Source organism: Sparus aurata, chromosome 4, assembly GCF_900880675.1.
Source record: "Sparus aurata chromosome 4, fSpaAur1.1, whole genome shotgun sequence".
Taxonomy (NCBI): Eukaryota; Metazoa; Chordata; class Actinopteri; order Spariformes; family Sparidae; genus Sparus; species Sparus aurata.
In genome coordinates this window covers 31477743-31493935 of record NC_044190.1, presented here as the reverse complement: position 1 = coordinate 31493935, position 16193 = coordinate 31477743, and the positions used below count along the sequence as shown (strand labels likewise).

The 16193-nt window shown below is 42.8% G+C and overlaps 1 protein-coding gene across 2 annotated transcripts in view; it reads right to left on the bottom strand.

Annotated features, from left to right (window-relative positions):
• The window catches only part of mdga1 (MAM domain containing glycosylphosphatidylinositol anchor 1), a 188518-nt gene that overhangs the window by 46597 nt on the left and 125728 nt on the right, over positions 1–16193 (bottom strand). For both annotated transcript variants that reach the window (XM_030414726.1, XM_030414727.1), the window contains exons 7-11: positions 15172–15441; positions 12210–12539; positions 10097–10396; positions 2573–2839; positions 2045–2193 (exon numbers count right to left, since the gene is read on the bottom strand). In XM_030414726.1, coding sequence (XP_030270586.1) covers positions 2045–2193; positions 2573–2839; positions 10097–10396; positions 12210–12539; positions 15172–15441 — 1316 coding nt within the window. The remainder of the gene's footprint in view (positions 1–2044; positions 2194–2572; positions 2840–10096; positions 10397–12209; positions 12540–15171; positions 15442–16193) is intronic.

Here is a 16193-nt window from a genome sequence, read left to right as displayed (position 1 = left end):
TTAGACACACAAGTCATTTGCAGTGGAAAAGCTGTGTGTGCGTGTTACCCGTGTCGTGTAAAAATGCACACACAGCATCTCCCAGAGCATATCCAGTTGGCTTACTGGTTTAAAACCTACCAAATGGGAACACAAGGTTTAAACCTCAAAGACCTGGACGAACTCTCCTGTGTAGATACAGTTTGTTTCCAGCCTAGCCTCGCGGTCAGCATCAAGCTCCATACATGATGTCTGGCTCATTTAGTGTCCCAGGTTTACATTTGCTTCAACTAAGAACGGATGAATTCAACTTTATAGTGTATTTAAAAAGAAGAACTCCGGTGTTTTTGACTTCCATATGAATTTTTGTCTACTTTTCCCAAGCAAGTTACAGCCAATTATACATTTATTCCAATGTTATCCAGGACTGAAGCCAACGTGCTGTCCACTGAGATATGCATTATACTATCCATTGAACATGAGCAGCCAAGCTTGGCTACAACCATCGCCCGTCGGCCCAGAGGAAGAAGCTACGTGGGTTTTCTCTTGACCAATCAATGACACATAATGCGATGGGGTATTCGGGCTCCCTACGGCGCCCCTGAAGGCCCAAAACAAGACGTGTGATACCGCTGAAAAAGGTGAGAAACTCTGCTTTATGTGAGTTTTTAAATCATACGGATAGTATTAGCGGTTCAAAAGTATGAAACAAAAGAACAATAACTTTTTTTTTTTTTGCCACCAGCAGCTGTCTGGGCATTTCAGGGTCAAGAGTTTACTTCCAGTGCATAAGAATTTTAAGTTTCAGTTTGTGACTGCGAGGCTAATTGAACACCCCTCGCAGGCTTGTGAAAATGAAGTCACGTCAAGGCAAACTCAATCATTTTGAGGACAAGATAAAACATGAAAATACCATTAAAAAATTGTCCACCCATGGCTGTGCCTGGACTGGTTACAACATCAGAAGTAAACACATAATTGCCTGTCTGGCACTTAAAGTTGAAATCTGGCCTAGACAGTGAAGTAATTGTGTGTGGACAGTTTAAAAATGACGCTCAGGCATTGTGATGGGGCTTCTTTGAGCGGCCCACTCATCTCTACATCTCTGGACCACTGTCTGGAAGTGGAAAATGAAGCCTTTGTTTGGTAAAGCTGAGTGATGTGCGCTGACTATTGAAGGGGGATGTGACGGCTATTAATAAAGAATTACGTAACAGGAAGCGAGGAGATAACACAAGAGGTTAAAGGGCAGTGAGCTAAAGTCCCTGGAGTTAATTTGGAAAACATCTAGTTGCGTATATCTATTTTTGATATTGGCAGATCGACACTGACCTCGGTGAGTGACATCTGGATAAACAACATTTAAAACGTCCAAGTGAAAACGAGATCATCAGAATACAAAGCCAAAGACAACGCAGCGCCAAAAGATTCAGTTTCTGCTTTGTTTACTTGCGCTGCTGCATAGTACGGCCGTGTTTGCTCTCTTTTCCATTCACTTTGTTGTACCGAAAGCATTTTCGAGACACGCTTCACTGCAAGAGAGGCGTGTTTACTGCGAAAAGCAGTGTCTTCTTGGAAACAACAATCTTCTCCATGCATGGGAACATGAAATCTGGGCAAGAATTACATCAGAAAAAGATCTTTTCTTGAAATCGGTAAACAGCCAAAACAAGAGGGGAAGGATAGGAGAGGAGAGGAGGCTGTATCACTGTTGTAATTCCGTTCAGGTCTCTATTGATTGACTACACATGCCTGACACTCCCTGAGCTCATGGAGCCTAATGTTAACTGAGCATGCACGCTTTACTACATACAATCTTGTGTTTGTGTGTGTTCTTGTCGGAACACATGCGAGTCCGCTCGGTCAACGTGATGCCGAACTCGCAAACACAAGCAGGTAACCGGAGTTTTTCTGAGGTTTAATTCGTGATGATGAACGTCAGTCTTGTGAGCTTTGGATAAACAGAGTCAGTGAGTTCCTGTTTGTCAAGTCACGTCACTCAGATGTATGCCAGAGCCAAGAGACATGAAAGTGTGTACGTATACATAGATATTGAGTGCTTTACCTTGCGGACATTAAACCAGTAGCCTATGATCTGGTCTGTGGCCTCGGGGTCTCGCTGTGTCCACTGCAGGTTGTAGGAATAGTTGTTCCCTTTTAGGATTCTGACTGGGTTGGGTGTGTCGAAGTAGAACTCGGCGTTGTAGGGTTTGGCTGAGGGGATGGCGGAGAAAAGGTGGAGAGCAAAAAAGAAAATTATGATATATTCATAGTGTAATAGTAACAAGCCCTTGTTACGTTTACTTTTTTTAGCTTTGGGTTAGAAAAGGTTGCACCTCTGTAATGAAACACAAGGGGAAAAATTTACTTTTTGACTGGAAAAGGGCACCATATAGAGGGCTCGTTATCTTATTTTATCTACAAGAGGGCACTTTTGCAGCTTTTATCCCAACATGGGGACACCGAGAGGGGCGGTGGTCCTACCCTTAGGTCCACACATGGATTTATGATGGATGGATGTTAAGCAGATAGATGGACGTGATTCTTTTCCGCAGATGGATTACAAACGACCGCCTCGCTTCTGCTCGCTCACCTGAGACATTAAACGTGCAAGTCGACGTCCCCGCGTTGTTGCTGACTCGGCACTCGTAGGAGCCGTTGTTGTTGGGCTCCAGCTTGAACTTCAGCTCCGGTGTCTCCTTCAGGTCCGGCATCGGCATGCGGATGAGGTCGCCATTGCGGAACCAGCGGATGTCTGTCAGGCGAGGCGGGTTCGACCGCAGGACCGTGCACGTCAGGGTCACCATCTGATAGTTCCTCGAGCGCATGTCCTGGAAGACCGGGTCCAGTATAGGAGGATCTGAGGAGACACAAGAATTTTTTTCAGACATACGGTAGTTACATGTCAACTAATCTAAGGATATGAGGCGCAGAGGCCAAAGAAGCTATGAGAATGTATGTACATGTTGTCCATTTAATTATTAATTGATTATTAGATTCTTTACTGCAATTGATAAGTTAAAGACAGAGCTTATGTTATTTGATTTGGGAAGTTTGAATTGATTTAAGTATTTGAGTGGCTTAAAACATCATAGTATGACATGGGTGGTGAGTGTAGCAGCACAATGACACAAAAATATAAGTATAAAGAGTAAAAGAAATAGATTCTAGAGGTATACAGATCTGAAAATAGAAGGTACTCCATGAAGAAACTAGAATGGCACTTCCACCAAGGCCAAACAGTCTGGTCGTGTCTTGTTGTGATAATATCTGTGCTACATCACCCTGTAGTGCAAAATTAAGTTATGTACATCATTTTGTGTGTGTGTGTGTGTGTGTGGCTGGAGTGAAGTCCTTGAATGTGTAAATAGCTCTATGACCACAAAGGCAAAGGAATGAAAACAAAATCGAAAAAATGGAATCACACTGAAATTTAATCACATCATAATGAATAAGATGTTTGGCTTTTTTAAATCTTTTGGAAGGTCTTGGCAATCGCACTGTGTGCGCGCTGGCATACGCGCTCATGCACAAATTCGTCTGACCGGCCTCCCATTAATGGACGAGTCGATAACAAACTTCGGATCGATCAAATATGGCCGGCTAGCATCTGTGGTAATTTTTTTTTTTTTTATCATAGAAGAGTGGATAAAATATTCACAGAAGCAATACGGAATTACCATTATGGATTTATTGCAGTCCCCAAAAAGACAACAGAGTTCCAGGCTGGTTTATAAAGCTTCTGTAAACACACTGGATCCACTAACCATTTTAAAAATGGTAAGTGGATCCGATAAGCATTGGACACCCAGAGAGACACCCAGAATCAGTTTCTTCTGTACCGAACAGATTAGAACTGTTTCTAAATCTTTGATTTCTTGGTTTCTTACTTTGTGATTAAGCTTAGTGACCATGTGAATCCATGTAAAACCCATTATCCCTAATCGCTTTTCATTTTTAAAATCCATTTACCTCATAAAGAGGGAGATGGAGATAAACTGAAACAGAAAAAGGTTTGAGAAGGGTTTCTTGAGCTCAGGGATGTGAACAGTACAAAACGAGCTGCAGCAGTGTGCATTCATTACCATCGCGCGTGTCTCATTCTCCATGCCTCGTCATCTTTTTTTATTCTCCGCCGTGTAAATTTCCTCACAGCATCAGAAAACATTAGCTTTGACAAATCATCTGACACAGAGCAACTGTAACCGCCTTGTGGGAATCAGGCATTTTCCACGAGGCACGATCCCATCCCTGCTGCTAACCTATCCTAACCAGCTGTAATTAACCTGTCAGCAGCGATATGTGGCTCCGCTAATGACTGACTAGCTGCTCTCGCCCCGGGGTCAGCCGAGATGCAACGCAGCCGAATGACTCTGCCACAAATCACCAGCCAGCTAGTTCACCCCTGGCTAATCATGTAGATAATAGACAAGATGCTAATGGCGGTATTGTCGTGCTAACGGTGATGAGATCCAGTGTTAAGGCCCCCAGAGGTGAGGTGGCATGACTAGAGTCCCTTATGAATCAAGTTTATCAGACACAGATGTGTAATTACAGTCTAATCTATGTTATGCCTGTAATTTAGAAAGATAGGGCCACGGATGAGCCACGCTGAGGAGGACCGGCAAAGGCAGATGGAACGATAACATAGGAAGCAGACACTGAGGCAGGGAGATGCTCTTATTGTGCCGATACAATGTAGAAATCTCTGGGAGGAATTAAACGTCTCAGCAGGAGTCATGACAACAGTAATAGAAAGATATTCAACCAGGGATTTCCACAATCGCAGAGCTGACGGAGACATTATTCTAATGTTTAAACAGCTGATCGAGAGATTTCCTTAACAAGCACTACACAGTATTGATAAAAACAACATCAAAAGTAACAGCTATTTCTTGAGCTTGACTTCTTCATTTGGGATGTTTTGTGCACATTACTTACTTTTGTAAAGATGTCATATTCTCATTTCTAAATGTTTTATTGCCTTGTTTCTATTTTATTTTGTTCTATGCATCATGCATCTTATTGGCTTATTTATCTTATGTGTTTTACTGTTAACTTTAATGTTTACTATTGTTTTTTTTATCAGCTTTGTAAAATAAGGTGGTACAAAAATCAAGTTCCGATTGATTGGTATTCATATTTCATATCTTTTACAAAAGGGAAGTAGCTCACTGTTGTTTTTTAGGAGACAACAACACACTTTACGGCCTCGACATGTTTGGTAACACTTTATAAAAACCATCATTAATAACATTAATTGATAGTTAGTTGTTGGTTAAAGCAACATTGTGTAACTATTTTACCTTAAACTAACAGCTTCAAAACGAATTTGTTGGTACAGTGTCTTGTATTGCAATATACATATACATATATATAAATATATATACGTTTTCTGAGATTTGCTTGTACCTAGCAACTAAATTGTTACAGACCTGGGATTTGTATTTGCAACAGTGTGGCAAGGGGGTGCCAAATCGCCCAAAATTCCAATTTCTTCATAACATTGTTTTTTTTTTTTTTTTTTTTTTTGCTTTTTCATCAATTGGTTTGAAGTTTAATAACTAGGCTATACAAAGTGTAGTCTTGCCGGAACTAGGCATTATAGGTTATATCGTGTGTGGCTTAAAAAACAAGGTAGCACAAGAAGAGGTCATGCATTTTACCACGGTGGTGTTGCACTCACTACCATTTATAAACAATGGTTATTATATATGTTTTTAGCCACATTTCAACATAGCATCGCTGTCAAGTGAATCTCCAAATTTGGTGTTTTGGGATTTTTCAATAGAAGGGAGCAGTGCACTTTTACAAGTTGAGACAATTACATTTTTAATGCCAAACAAACTATTCATGAAGCGACAGAGTCTTCTGAAAAATGCATCGACACAAAGCTGAAAACACTTCTGTTTTTCTCAGCTCAAGAAAAAGTTGACATTTTAGATAGAAGGGTTTTTGTTTTTTTTACTGGACAGCGACGATCGTTAGAGTTAATAAAACAACAAAAAAGAAAAAAACTGTAGCCGTGTGGGTTCAAGACACACAACAAAACAAAACATACACAACAAGACATATGAATAAAATATGAAGAAATGCATTCTCTCTGCGAGTTAAGCCTTCACTCCTTTTTTTTCCCCCTTCTTTTTCCTTTAGGAACTGGTACACACAGCCAAACCAAATCCTCAGTTTACCATTCTGCGCTTGCACTCCAGTCAGAGGGACACGAGTAAGCACCTGCATGTTAAAAAGACCTGAAGCCTCCATAACACTTAACTTCTCAGCATGTGTTGACTGCCAGTCTCCCAGCTTGTGCATGCAACATATTTACAGCTTCCCACTTTATTTATTTTTTTATTTTATATAGAATCTTGTCATTTACTTCTGGGTGTTTTCTGACCTCTTGAAATGACTGTGTTACCTACCTACACTTCCTGTGGCACCATGCGATGGAGCTGAGGGATGGGCGGGTGGTCAAAGGTCATACTGTAATCCTATGGACTGATTAGTGTATGGTCACATACCCTGCACACATATGCATACTGATGGCTGATCTGACTTTGGAAACAGGTGGCAAGGGCAAAGAAGAGGCAGGCAAACTTGGGAGTGACAGTGGCGGTGCGAGGCGGGAGGGAGGGAGAGAAGAGAGGCGGCGTGCTGTGAGCTGGTTTGTGAGCGGTTTATAAATCATCCCGTCCTCAGTAGAGTTCTGACAAGTTATTACGATCTCTTACCTTGCCTTGAGGATTAATTTCAACAATTATGTAAGTTTCTCAACAGTCGAACTCCCCCGAGCTTTTGTTCATTGCTACTCATTCAAGACTCGCGGCACCACCACCGCGATGCTTCATAGTCAGAGGGACCATAATCCATGTAAACACGCCATCGCTATCTGTCTTATTGAATGCAAAATGGATTCCATCCGGGGGAATGCAACACTGACCAAGCCAAACATTTACATTACACAAAGAGAAAATCAATTTACATGAGGCCGAGAGAGGGAGGGAGGTGAGCGCGGCGGGATGAAGGGAGGAGAGAAACAGCTCCTAAAGGTGAAGACAATGAAGAAGACAAATGACGGGGGAAAGTGCGGCGTGAGAGTGAGAGAAGTCGATGATTGAGTGCGGGAGGTGGGGAAGAGAATGGGAGAATGCAGGATGCAGAAAGGGGAATGACAAGACGGAGAGAGGTCCTCTCTCATGGCCAGCAGTTAGCTGATTGATGATGATGAGAACGGCAATGAGGAAGAACAGCCACCTCGCAAGAGGGAGAGTGGGCAAGCGGAGAAGGGGACGCGAGGCGGATAGAGGAAGTGGGTGAGGCGGGAGTTTGCGAGAGCGCGCGTATCCATTTAATTATAGCTGCCATGAAAAAATGATGGCATCCTTCCCTCGCATTGATCAGCAAGGCTCAATGGAAGGAGGCGAAACAAACAAATGAAGTTCAATGGAAGAGAGGAAATATAAACAGTAGGCTCCACTCTTTTTTGGTGTTTTTGTATTTCCCAGTCTGTTTTACTCCGCCCCGCCTCCCAATCATCCCATCTTTTTTCTCAGCACCTCAGCCGTGCCCTCCTTCCCCCTTTTCCCCACCATCCCTAACCCCACTTTTCTCTTTTTTCAAGCTCACTCTTAACCCTGTTTCTCTCGGCCCTTTTTCGGTCCTGCTCATGTATCTGTGTCATCTCTCTGTTTCTTTCTCTGTCCAGAGCGGGGCGGCCACCTGGTCCATTAATCAGCCTCGGCCGGTGCGGACAGCAGAGCTCACAGAGTGTTGCCCTTCCGCCCCGCTTGCATTAGCGTGCCCTGTAAATCCTTCTTGGAGAGGAGAGGAGAGGAGAGGAGAGGAGAGGAGTGGACTTGGGTGTTTTTTTTAATATATATATATATATATATATATATATATATATATATATATATATATATATATATATATATATATATCAACATATATCAAAGAGAGAATTTAGTCCTACCAGCTTTGTTACTCTCACACAATGCGTAGTTGTTTTTTCTTTTATTGTCTTAAAACTGAATAAAGCTTATAATGGCTCTATCAAAAGAAATGGCTTGATTGGCAACAAGTTAATGGAGCTAATATGGGAAGAAATGTGGAACTGGAGGCTAAGATATGTTTATTAAGGTAACTCACCCAATTTCAGACGCTCAAGTGTGTTTATAGGGCTTGAGGAGTAATACTACATATGCCTTTTGTGGCTCCAGAGGAAGCTGCATGGAATCAGGTGAATTGCCTCCAGTGACGTCACTCAGTGGCTCGGTTGGATTGTGGGAAATGTAGGCGCCATGTTTTCAACAAGAATAATATGTGGAAAAGTTTCCATGAAGAGTCCGACAGTGTCAAGGGAGCGCAATGCTAAACCAGTAGACTGCTTGTCAAAAACTGGGTGCCTACATTACCCACAATGCAACTGCTAGAAATGTATATTATTTGCAGCTTTCTCTAAACAAACTGAAGTAGGTGGTGTTACCCCTTAAGAAATCTGATAACATGCAGTTGTTCTGTGACTTAAAATGTAAAATTTGAGAAATTTTGGCTGAGGAAAAACAAATTCCCGACTCTGAACAGCTTCATTAACGCAGACCACTTTCATGTTTCATCTCTTATAGAGCCGTTTGTGATTTTATGTTTTCTAGATGCACAAAACTTGCTTTTTCATCCTCGTGTTTTTCTAATATACTGTAGCCTACACTCATTAATTTAATAGCAGTAGCCTTTGAGCTTGACCTTGTACGCAGGACACACTGGGAGTGTGCTGAAAGGGCTGTATTGTGTACTGAATTCTTGTTAACATAAATTTACTTGATTAAATCAAGCTTCTACCAATGCAAAATGCAGTTTTAACCAAAACAGTTCATTACTCATTCATCCAACAACATTTTAAACTAGCGAATGTTAAGTTTTTATGATATGAAAAATGGCTACAACGCTTGGAGTTTTTTCCGCTTTTTTGATGGTTTGCACCTACAGAGGACGCAAAGACAACAAGCTGTCTCGACTTCCTTGAACTCCTCAGTTCAGAGCCGATCGAGCGTCTTGGACGAGTGCCAGAACAACTCCTCTTGAATATTTTTCGCTCACCTCAGTCGTTCGTATGCTCGCGGCGTCACCGAGAAGCTCAGACTCGTCCCAATTATCCTCTGGAAGGATTATTTTCTTTAGGTTATTATGTTTGATTTTTACCCGTTGGTTTCGGCATGCTATGTGAATGACAACACCGTCACTCGCTGGGAAATTCAGCAGGGGACCTCGTGTTACTGCGGCTGATGACGACTTCTATACAGCGCACTGATTTTGCCCACAGGGTGTACATATATTATAGATTTGACCCCCTGTTACCAATATGTACGCTGTTGTCCTGGAAGCAAAAGCAGTGGGATTTTGTTTTTTTTTTAAAACCAAGGAAAAGTAATGGAGTCGAAAAGCAACTAGACAGCAGTCACATGCACCCTTGGGGGACAAGTGGTTTCGTATGGTTTGATAAAGGATAAATGGCGATGTATGTTTTTGATTCCAGAATCCAAATCATATTTGTACTTCATGTCACGCTCTCGCGGTTTTAACAGTGCGCAGGCAGAGTCGTCAGAAACACCGTCTCTATGTAGCACAGTTCAAGCGCTGCAGAGGTAAGTAAAAGTAGGGTAACCCCATGGGAGGGAAAGGCATTGAAATTAGGTGTCACATTTAGCAAGAGAGACAGTGTTCCTCTCTCAAAGCCCGTCCTCCGGGAGGTTTAATAACGACAGACCCAAAGAGGAAAGAGACGGAGAAGTGGAAGGAGCTGGGTTAGCGAAAAACAGCCTCTAAGCCATAGAGGTGTGTTCTTATTCTCTTTCTCTCTCACCTTTTAAACACTCTTTACATCACCACACCTGTCTTTGGGGTGCACAGTTTTGAGAAAAAAAAAGTGTGAAGATTATGCCATTATTCAAGGAGGGGGGAACCAGAAAAGAGCAGTGTTAATAGAGCTCTGACATCACCATGGCAACAAAGAGAAAGTTTGCATGTTCTGTGGAGGTGTAGGCGTGAGGTACTATCAGGTATCCTTTACACTTTAACCCGAAATGAAGCCTGCCAAACGTCGCTCTCCGCTGATACCTACACTGCACATTGAGTTGGACCTGCGCCTCTCTGCGCTTGATGTTCAGCCCGTTGTAAGGAGCCGTCTGGCACCGGTACAGCCCCATCATGTCCCGGCTGACGTTCTTCAGCCTCAGGCGGCCATCGGGCGTCTCCACCATGGTCGCCCCTGACGGCATCAGCAGGTCCTTTTCCAGCCGCGACCACAGCACAGGCGGACGCGGCTTGCCGTCCACCACCAAGCACACCAGCTCGGCGTTGCCTCCCTCTCGCACGCTGACCACCTGACCTCCGGGTGGAACCGACAGCATCGGAGGAGAGACTGGAGGGGAGACGAGGGAAGAGAGAGAGAGAGAGAGAGAGGGAGCTTAAGTCTCTTTTGTTCTATATCAATTCCAGCAAACATGAATAATGCATTTGAAAAGTATGACTTTTCTTAACAATGATACAAATTGCTGCAATAAAGGAAAACAATCTTCATACAATATTCATAAAGAAGCTTCACCATAAAAAAAAAAAGCTGAAGGAAAATCTGATATGTTGTGGCTTGTGAATTTCTAATAAAAGGACAGATAGATCTGTGATTAAACCGAGAGTTATTACAATCTTCTGGTTTTTAAAACATAAAAATACATTAGTATGTGAGCTCAAAGAAAACAACCTTGAACAAAGTTTATGTCATTCGGTTTCGTCTCTCTTAATTGTGAGAGTAAGTAAAAAAAAAAAAAAAAAAAAGCACTTAAGTGCACAGTGGAGAAGAGGGGAATGCTGTCGCGAAATAACAAAGTCAGGAGGTGGGCGCGACTGAAACATTTGCGGACGGCGTGAACAGAGAAACTACATATCAGAGACAGACGGAGAATAAAAAGGTATGAAAGAGTGTGACATTTACAAGGCTAACTTTATTGGACAATCAGCGGAGTTTCAGTGCAACACGGGGACATTAAAAAAAGATCACTGCTCAGTATTAATAGCTCACATTAAGATTTTATCACACATGAGAAAGAACACAGAAACACACATACACATGCTGTTATCATACGCCGCTGTGATCTTAAATTCTTTGTGTCGAATCAAATAATGGAGCGAAAGTTACAGAGTAGGTTGAAAAAGTCAAACCACTGCCGATGTAGATTGGGAAACAACAAAAAGAATGTTAACTATGTAATGTTTAAATCAAAAGTGTGGGGGTTTCTTTTGCACTCTCCATCTAACCTATAGTTTCTCAAATTTCACCGACACAGGTTTTATAGTGCGATCTTAGGAAAAATGGAAAATGGACACTGGCTTCCGTGGTATAATCCATGGAGGGATTTAAGTTAAAGTGACACATCAGCCACTATCTCACCTCTCTGCTGGCTCCGTTGTGTTTAAACCCCATAAACTAGAAATTCTATTCACGTTCTCTCAGTGACATTAGCACCTGCCAAATGCACCGCATACGTTGTCCGTGTCAGGTGCTAACAGTAGGTCTCCTGCCATCATGTATATTTAAAATATTATCTTAAATATCAGTCTTTTAGTTCAGAATGGGCAGAGAAACATGATAGTATTCATATTTAATTGACGGTGATGTATCGGTGCCTTCTACATATATGTTAGAAGTTGCACGCGGCTTTTTTGCTTGCTGGGAAACTAATGATGATAATGGCACTTAATGATTTTTCAGCTGTCAAGTTAAATCTGCTATTTGGCTCGCAATGATGTCCTTGATTCTAATGTAAACATAACACTCTGCGTCATGCGTCAGGGTTACACTGTATATTGTACGTAGTATGCATATACTGTACACAGAGTGCCTATTCTGAGAAGAAAAAGTGTTAATAAAGGAGATATACTGGCATGACAAAGCAAAATATCCTTTTTAGGAGTGTTTTTTTTTTTTTTTTTAATAACTCAAAACTTACTGTGTGTTAAGGATATCATCAGCTTGGATAATGAATTGCAGCTATTTGAACATTTAGACTTGTTCTTTCTTGCTTGTAGAAAATCTTCCCATCAAATCTTTTTTTTTTTTTTTTTTGACAGTACAATGTAGCCATGAACCTACTTTATAGCTGACACTTATGAAGTCATAAATACTGGTCTCAGACTGACAGAGGTGTGAAAAGCAAAAAAAAATAAGAAACCCTCACCGCTGCTCTGAGAGATGTTGACATCCACGCGGAGCTCCGGCACTCTGCTCCCTGGGAAGTTCGCCACGCAGCTGTAGGTCGCCAAGTCTCTGAACTTCATGTCCACAATCTCCAAGCTGCTCGTGCCGGGTGCCATGTCTGGGTCACTGCGAAGCAGGATCAGGCTATCTGAATTGAAGACGGGTGCGCCGTTCTTGTACCATGTGTAGTTGACCTTGTCCTGCGGGGTGGCGTCGACGTGGCACGACAGCTTGAGGTCCCGACCCATTTGGATGGTCTCGCTGTCCTTGTTGGAGTCCGGTGTGATCTGGAAGGTCAGGTTGCTCATTGCTGTGTGCGGCGGTGTCAGGGTGAGGAGGAGGAAGAGAGAAGAAGGTACAGTGTGAGAGGAAGGCTGTGGTGAAGTCCTGATATTAATAATGGAGGCGGGACGTCACCTTCAAAATAATTGCGATGCTCTCTAACATCCGACAGTGAAAAGAGCTAAATGCATAAAAAAAAAAAAACACTTTTTTTATGTATGTATGTATGTAAATTTGTATTGATATATAATCATCTGAAACTAATAATCGATGTGTTTTTCATGGCCTTCAAGTGAATCTGCCATGTTGCACCTCCATGTTTCTACAGTAGCCCAGAACAGACCAAACCAAACGCTGGCTCCGGAGAAGGCTTTTCACATGAAATGAAGTGTGTTCAGTCAGTTGCAATCTGCAACTGCTTCTAAATCCTCAATGTTGGATCTCATCTATACACTCTTCTACACAATTCCAGAAGTATAATCTACCTACTTCTTATGAATGTCAAGCAGCTCATGAATCTAGCTTGTAATTCACTCATTCCCTCCCAAATTTGCATTCGGCTGGCCCTGCATGGGGGAGCTGTTGTGTTTCTAGAAGTTATTATTTTTTGTGCATTCAGGATATTACTGAATTATCAGTAAAATTATTGCAAAAGCATGAGAAAAAGGCTAATCTATCCTTTTTGGCTGACATGGCAGACAAATAAAACGCACTTCTAATGAATACAAAAGCCTGTTGCCTCTCGTTTTAAACAGAACTGTGCAAAGTGAGAGGACTTGTGTTTGAGGTATGATCATTAGGGTATGTGTTTAATAGTCTCCTACCTGCTGCCTCTATCTAGGGAGCGCTTACTTATCTACATATATCTACACACATATTCATGCCGCTGAATTTTGCTAAAATTTGTTGAATATGACTGAAATTTAAATTTGAAAACGGAGATTAAATCTAGGTTTAGGAATAGCAGAATGGACAGAGTTGTGAGAGAGACAGGGAGAGTACAAAAAAGGCAATTAAAATAAAAATAAAGCAGATGAAGGAGGGGGAAGATGGCTAACACGGAATGGTAGATGAGCTTGCAACGTAGAGTGCGAGGCATCGGAAGAGGGGCAGAATGACAATAAAGAAAACCAAAGGAAAAAGGAAATTGAAGAAGAAAAAGAGAGAGAGAGAGAGAGAGGAAGAGGCAAATTGTGAAGGAGGGAGAGACAAAAGGAGCAAGTGTGAATAAAATAACAAAGGGATACAGAGAAAGGGGGGGGGGAACAAAATCAAGGACAAAGAGTAACTCTCACTCTGTCACATTTAATTTTCAGTTTCAAAGGCTGCGTTTCCCCAACAGATTTCCATGTTGAATACAAAACAGCTCACAGTTTTCCCCCCGCTAAGGCGAGAGACAGGCGGCGAGGAGGAGAGGAGAGCTCCAAATCAAACTCCTCTCGAAGCTTGTTAACAAGGCGCCTGGGTGGAGCCGCGGATGTGAAATGGTGACCATATGGTTAACATGATCCTGCAACTTTACCTGCTTAGTGTGGAGACGATGCTGTGTGTGCCTGCGACGTGGGAGCCTGTGAGCTGGCTGCGCATTCATGTGCAACTGTGTCGCCTGCCTACCTGCAGACTCCTATCTCTTAGCGCTCACTGGATGTGCCTGTGTGTGTGTGTGTGTGTGAGTGTGTGTGTGTGTGTGTGTGTGTGTGTGTGTGTGTGTGTGTGCGTCTCACTCATCGTCTCGCCACCTGTGCTGGTGTGATGATGCGTTCAGGCCCATTAAGCTAACAGGAGAAACCCATCCAGCATACGTTCTCCACAGTGTTAACTAACAGAAGAGACTGTCGCTAATTGCTTCCACTCCAGTCTAACTAATTGGAGTGAATAAAGATGATTAAAGGGGCTAAAAATAGCCGGAGGGGAGGAAGAATGGAAGGCTTCTGTTTTAACGGCAAAGGAAAAAAGAGCAATCCTTAACCCGCCTATTCTGACGAGATTTCACGTCGGCTCGCTGTAATGACAAATCGACTGCTTTCGCGAGTCGCGCGCCACTCAGTCGCTTCCAGCGCACGTGAATAAATTTGCACACTAAAAGCTGGCAGGGACGCGACAGATGGCACTTTTGAAAATGAAAAAAAAAAATACAGTATCTTTAATCCAATGATTTAGGAACACTCAGATATCTATTAGGTGTGCATCTGCTTTGTCAACAGAGGACAAAGAATCAGTGTGCTTTTATAATCTCTTGATTATACTGTCTGCTATTTTAAGGGAGTTAATTACGGAATGACGACAACGCTGTTAAAGGTGCAGTACGTAAGAATGTGCCGCCTCAAAACAAACAGGGGGCAGCATATCACCAGAGTAGCCGCTAACTGCTCCTTTAACCTTGAAAGCCATCACTCGCATCAGTCGACTCTTCTCAGACGGGGAGATTAGAGTGCGGGGGGATTGTTGCATAATGCACCTTTAAAATATAGCTTCAGAGCTGGGAAATTAGAAGCAAAATGTTGCCGGATGAGCGCACATAAATGATGTCATGTCTGGTACAAGCATTTTGAATCCGAGTGAAAATGATACACGCGAATACCTTGAACCTCACCCACGCTCACTCACATTTCTCCCACCGTCTGTCTCACTGTCACCCGGCAACAAACACACGCACTTACTCCTGACAACCAGATTGGCGTTCTTGCGAGCGGGGTTGCCCACGTTGTTGACAGCTGAGCAGTTGTAGAAGCCCGCGTCGGCCGGGGTGACGGCCCGCAGGATCAGCGTCGTCCCTCGAACTTGTGCGCTGAGGGGAAGGGGGCCGGGATAACGCGACCACGTCACCGTCGGCGGGGGGAAACCCGACGTCACCTCACAGGTCAGGAGCACGTCCTGCCCGGGGTCCACCACCACCGTGTCGTTGACTGACAGCCGGATCATCGGGGGAGCTGAGGGGGAGAAGGAAAGGATCACAAGTGCAAATCAGTTTTTCTGTTGACAAACTGAACACAGCAGTGTTGTTTTGTTTGCAACTGTTGTGCAAGACTGGTGGTCCACAGATGTTGAGTCATACAGATGTGATGTTCATTGTCTGCAACTGTGGCATGCAGATTTAATTCAGGGTTCCCAGTAGCATTGCAGGATTGTTACAGGATTTTGCATGCAAATGATGACACTGTTTAGAAGTGAAATTAGGAGTGTGTGTTAAATTAATGTCTGTGTGTGTTAATACTGTACCTGTGTGCATTTAATATAATGACTGAGCCAGAAGCCATTACTTTGTCGTGGAAACAATATTATCTCTAAGAGAAATCTCGCCCTGACTTTAGCGATTCTCCTCTTGGTCGAGTCGGGGTGACGCAGTTTGGGATGCTTTTGCGTCCGAGCTCGTGGCAAACTTAGACTCAACTTTCTGAACAATACACAGCGGTTAAACACTCCCAAGGAGCGTGTGCGGCTTTGTTTGTTAATCCACTATTTAGTCCACTGAATGATACATGTTGTCTGGCATCAATCTCCTCCACCATTGCCTTGATCTTGTCTCATCTTCCAAAGACTGTCAGAAATCATCTTAAGGCTGAGTTCCAGTACTAAAAACATTTTAATAAAGGCCCTGGACTTTCAAAACACAACTATTGGTTGTCTATTTTATCAGCAAGTAAAATCTTTACTTTTTTATCCAACGGGACATACACTGGAA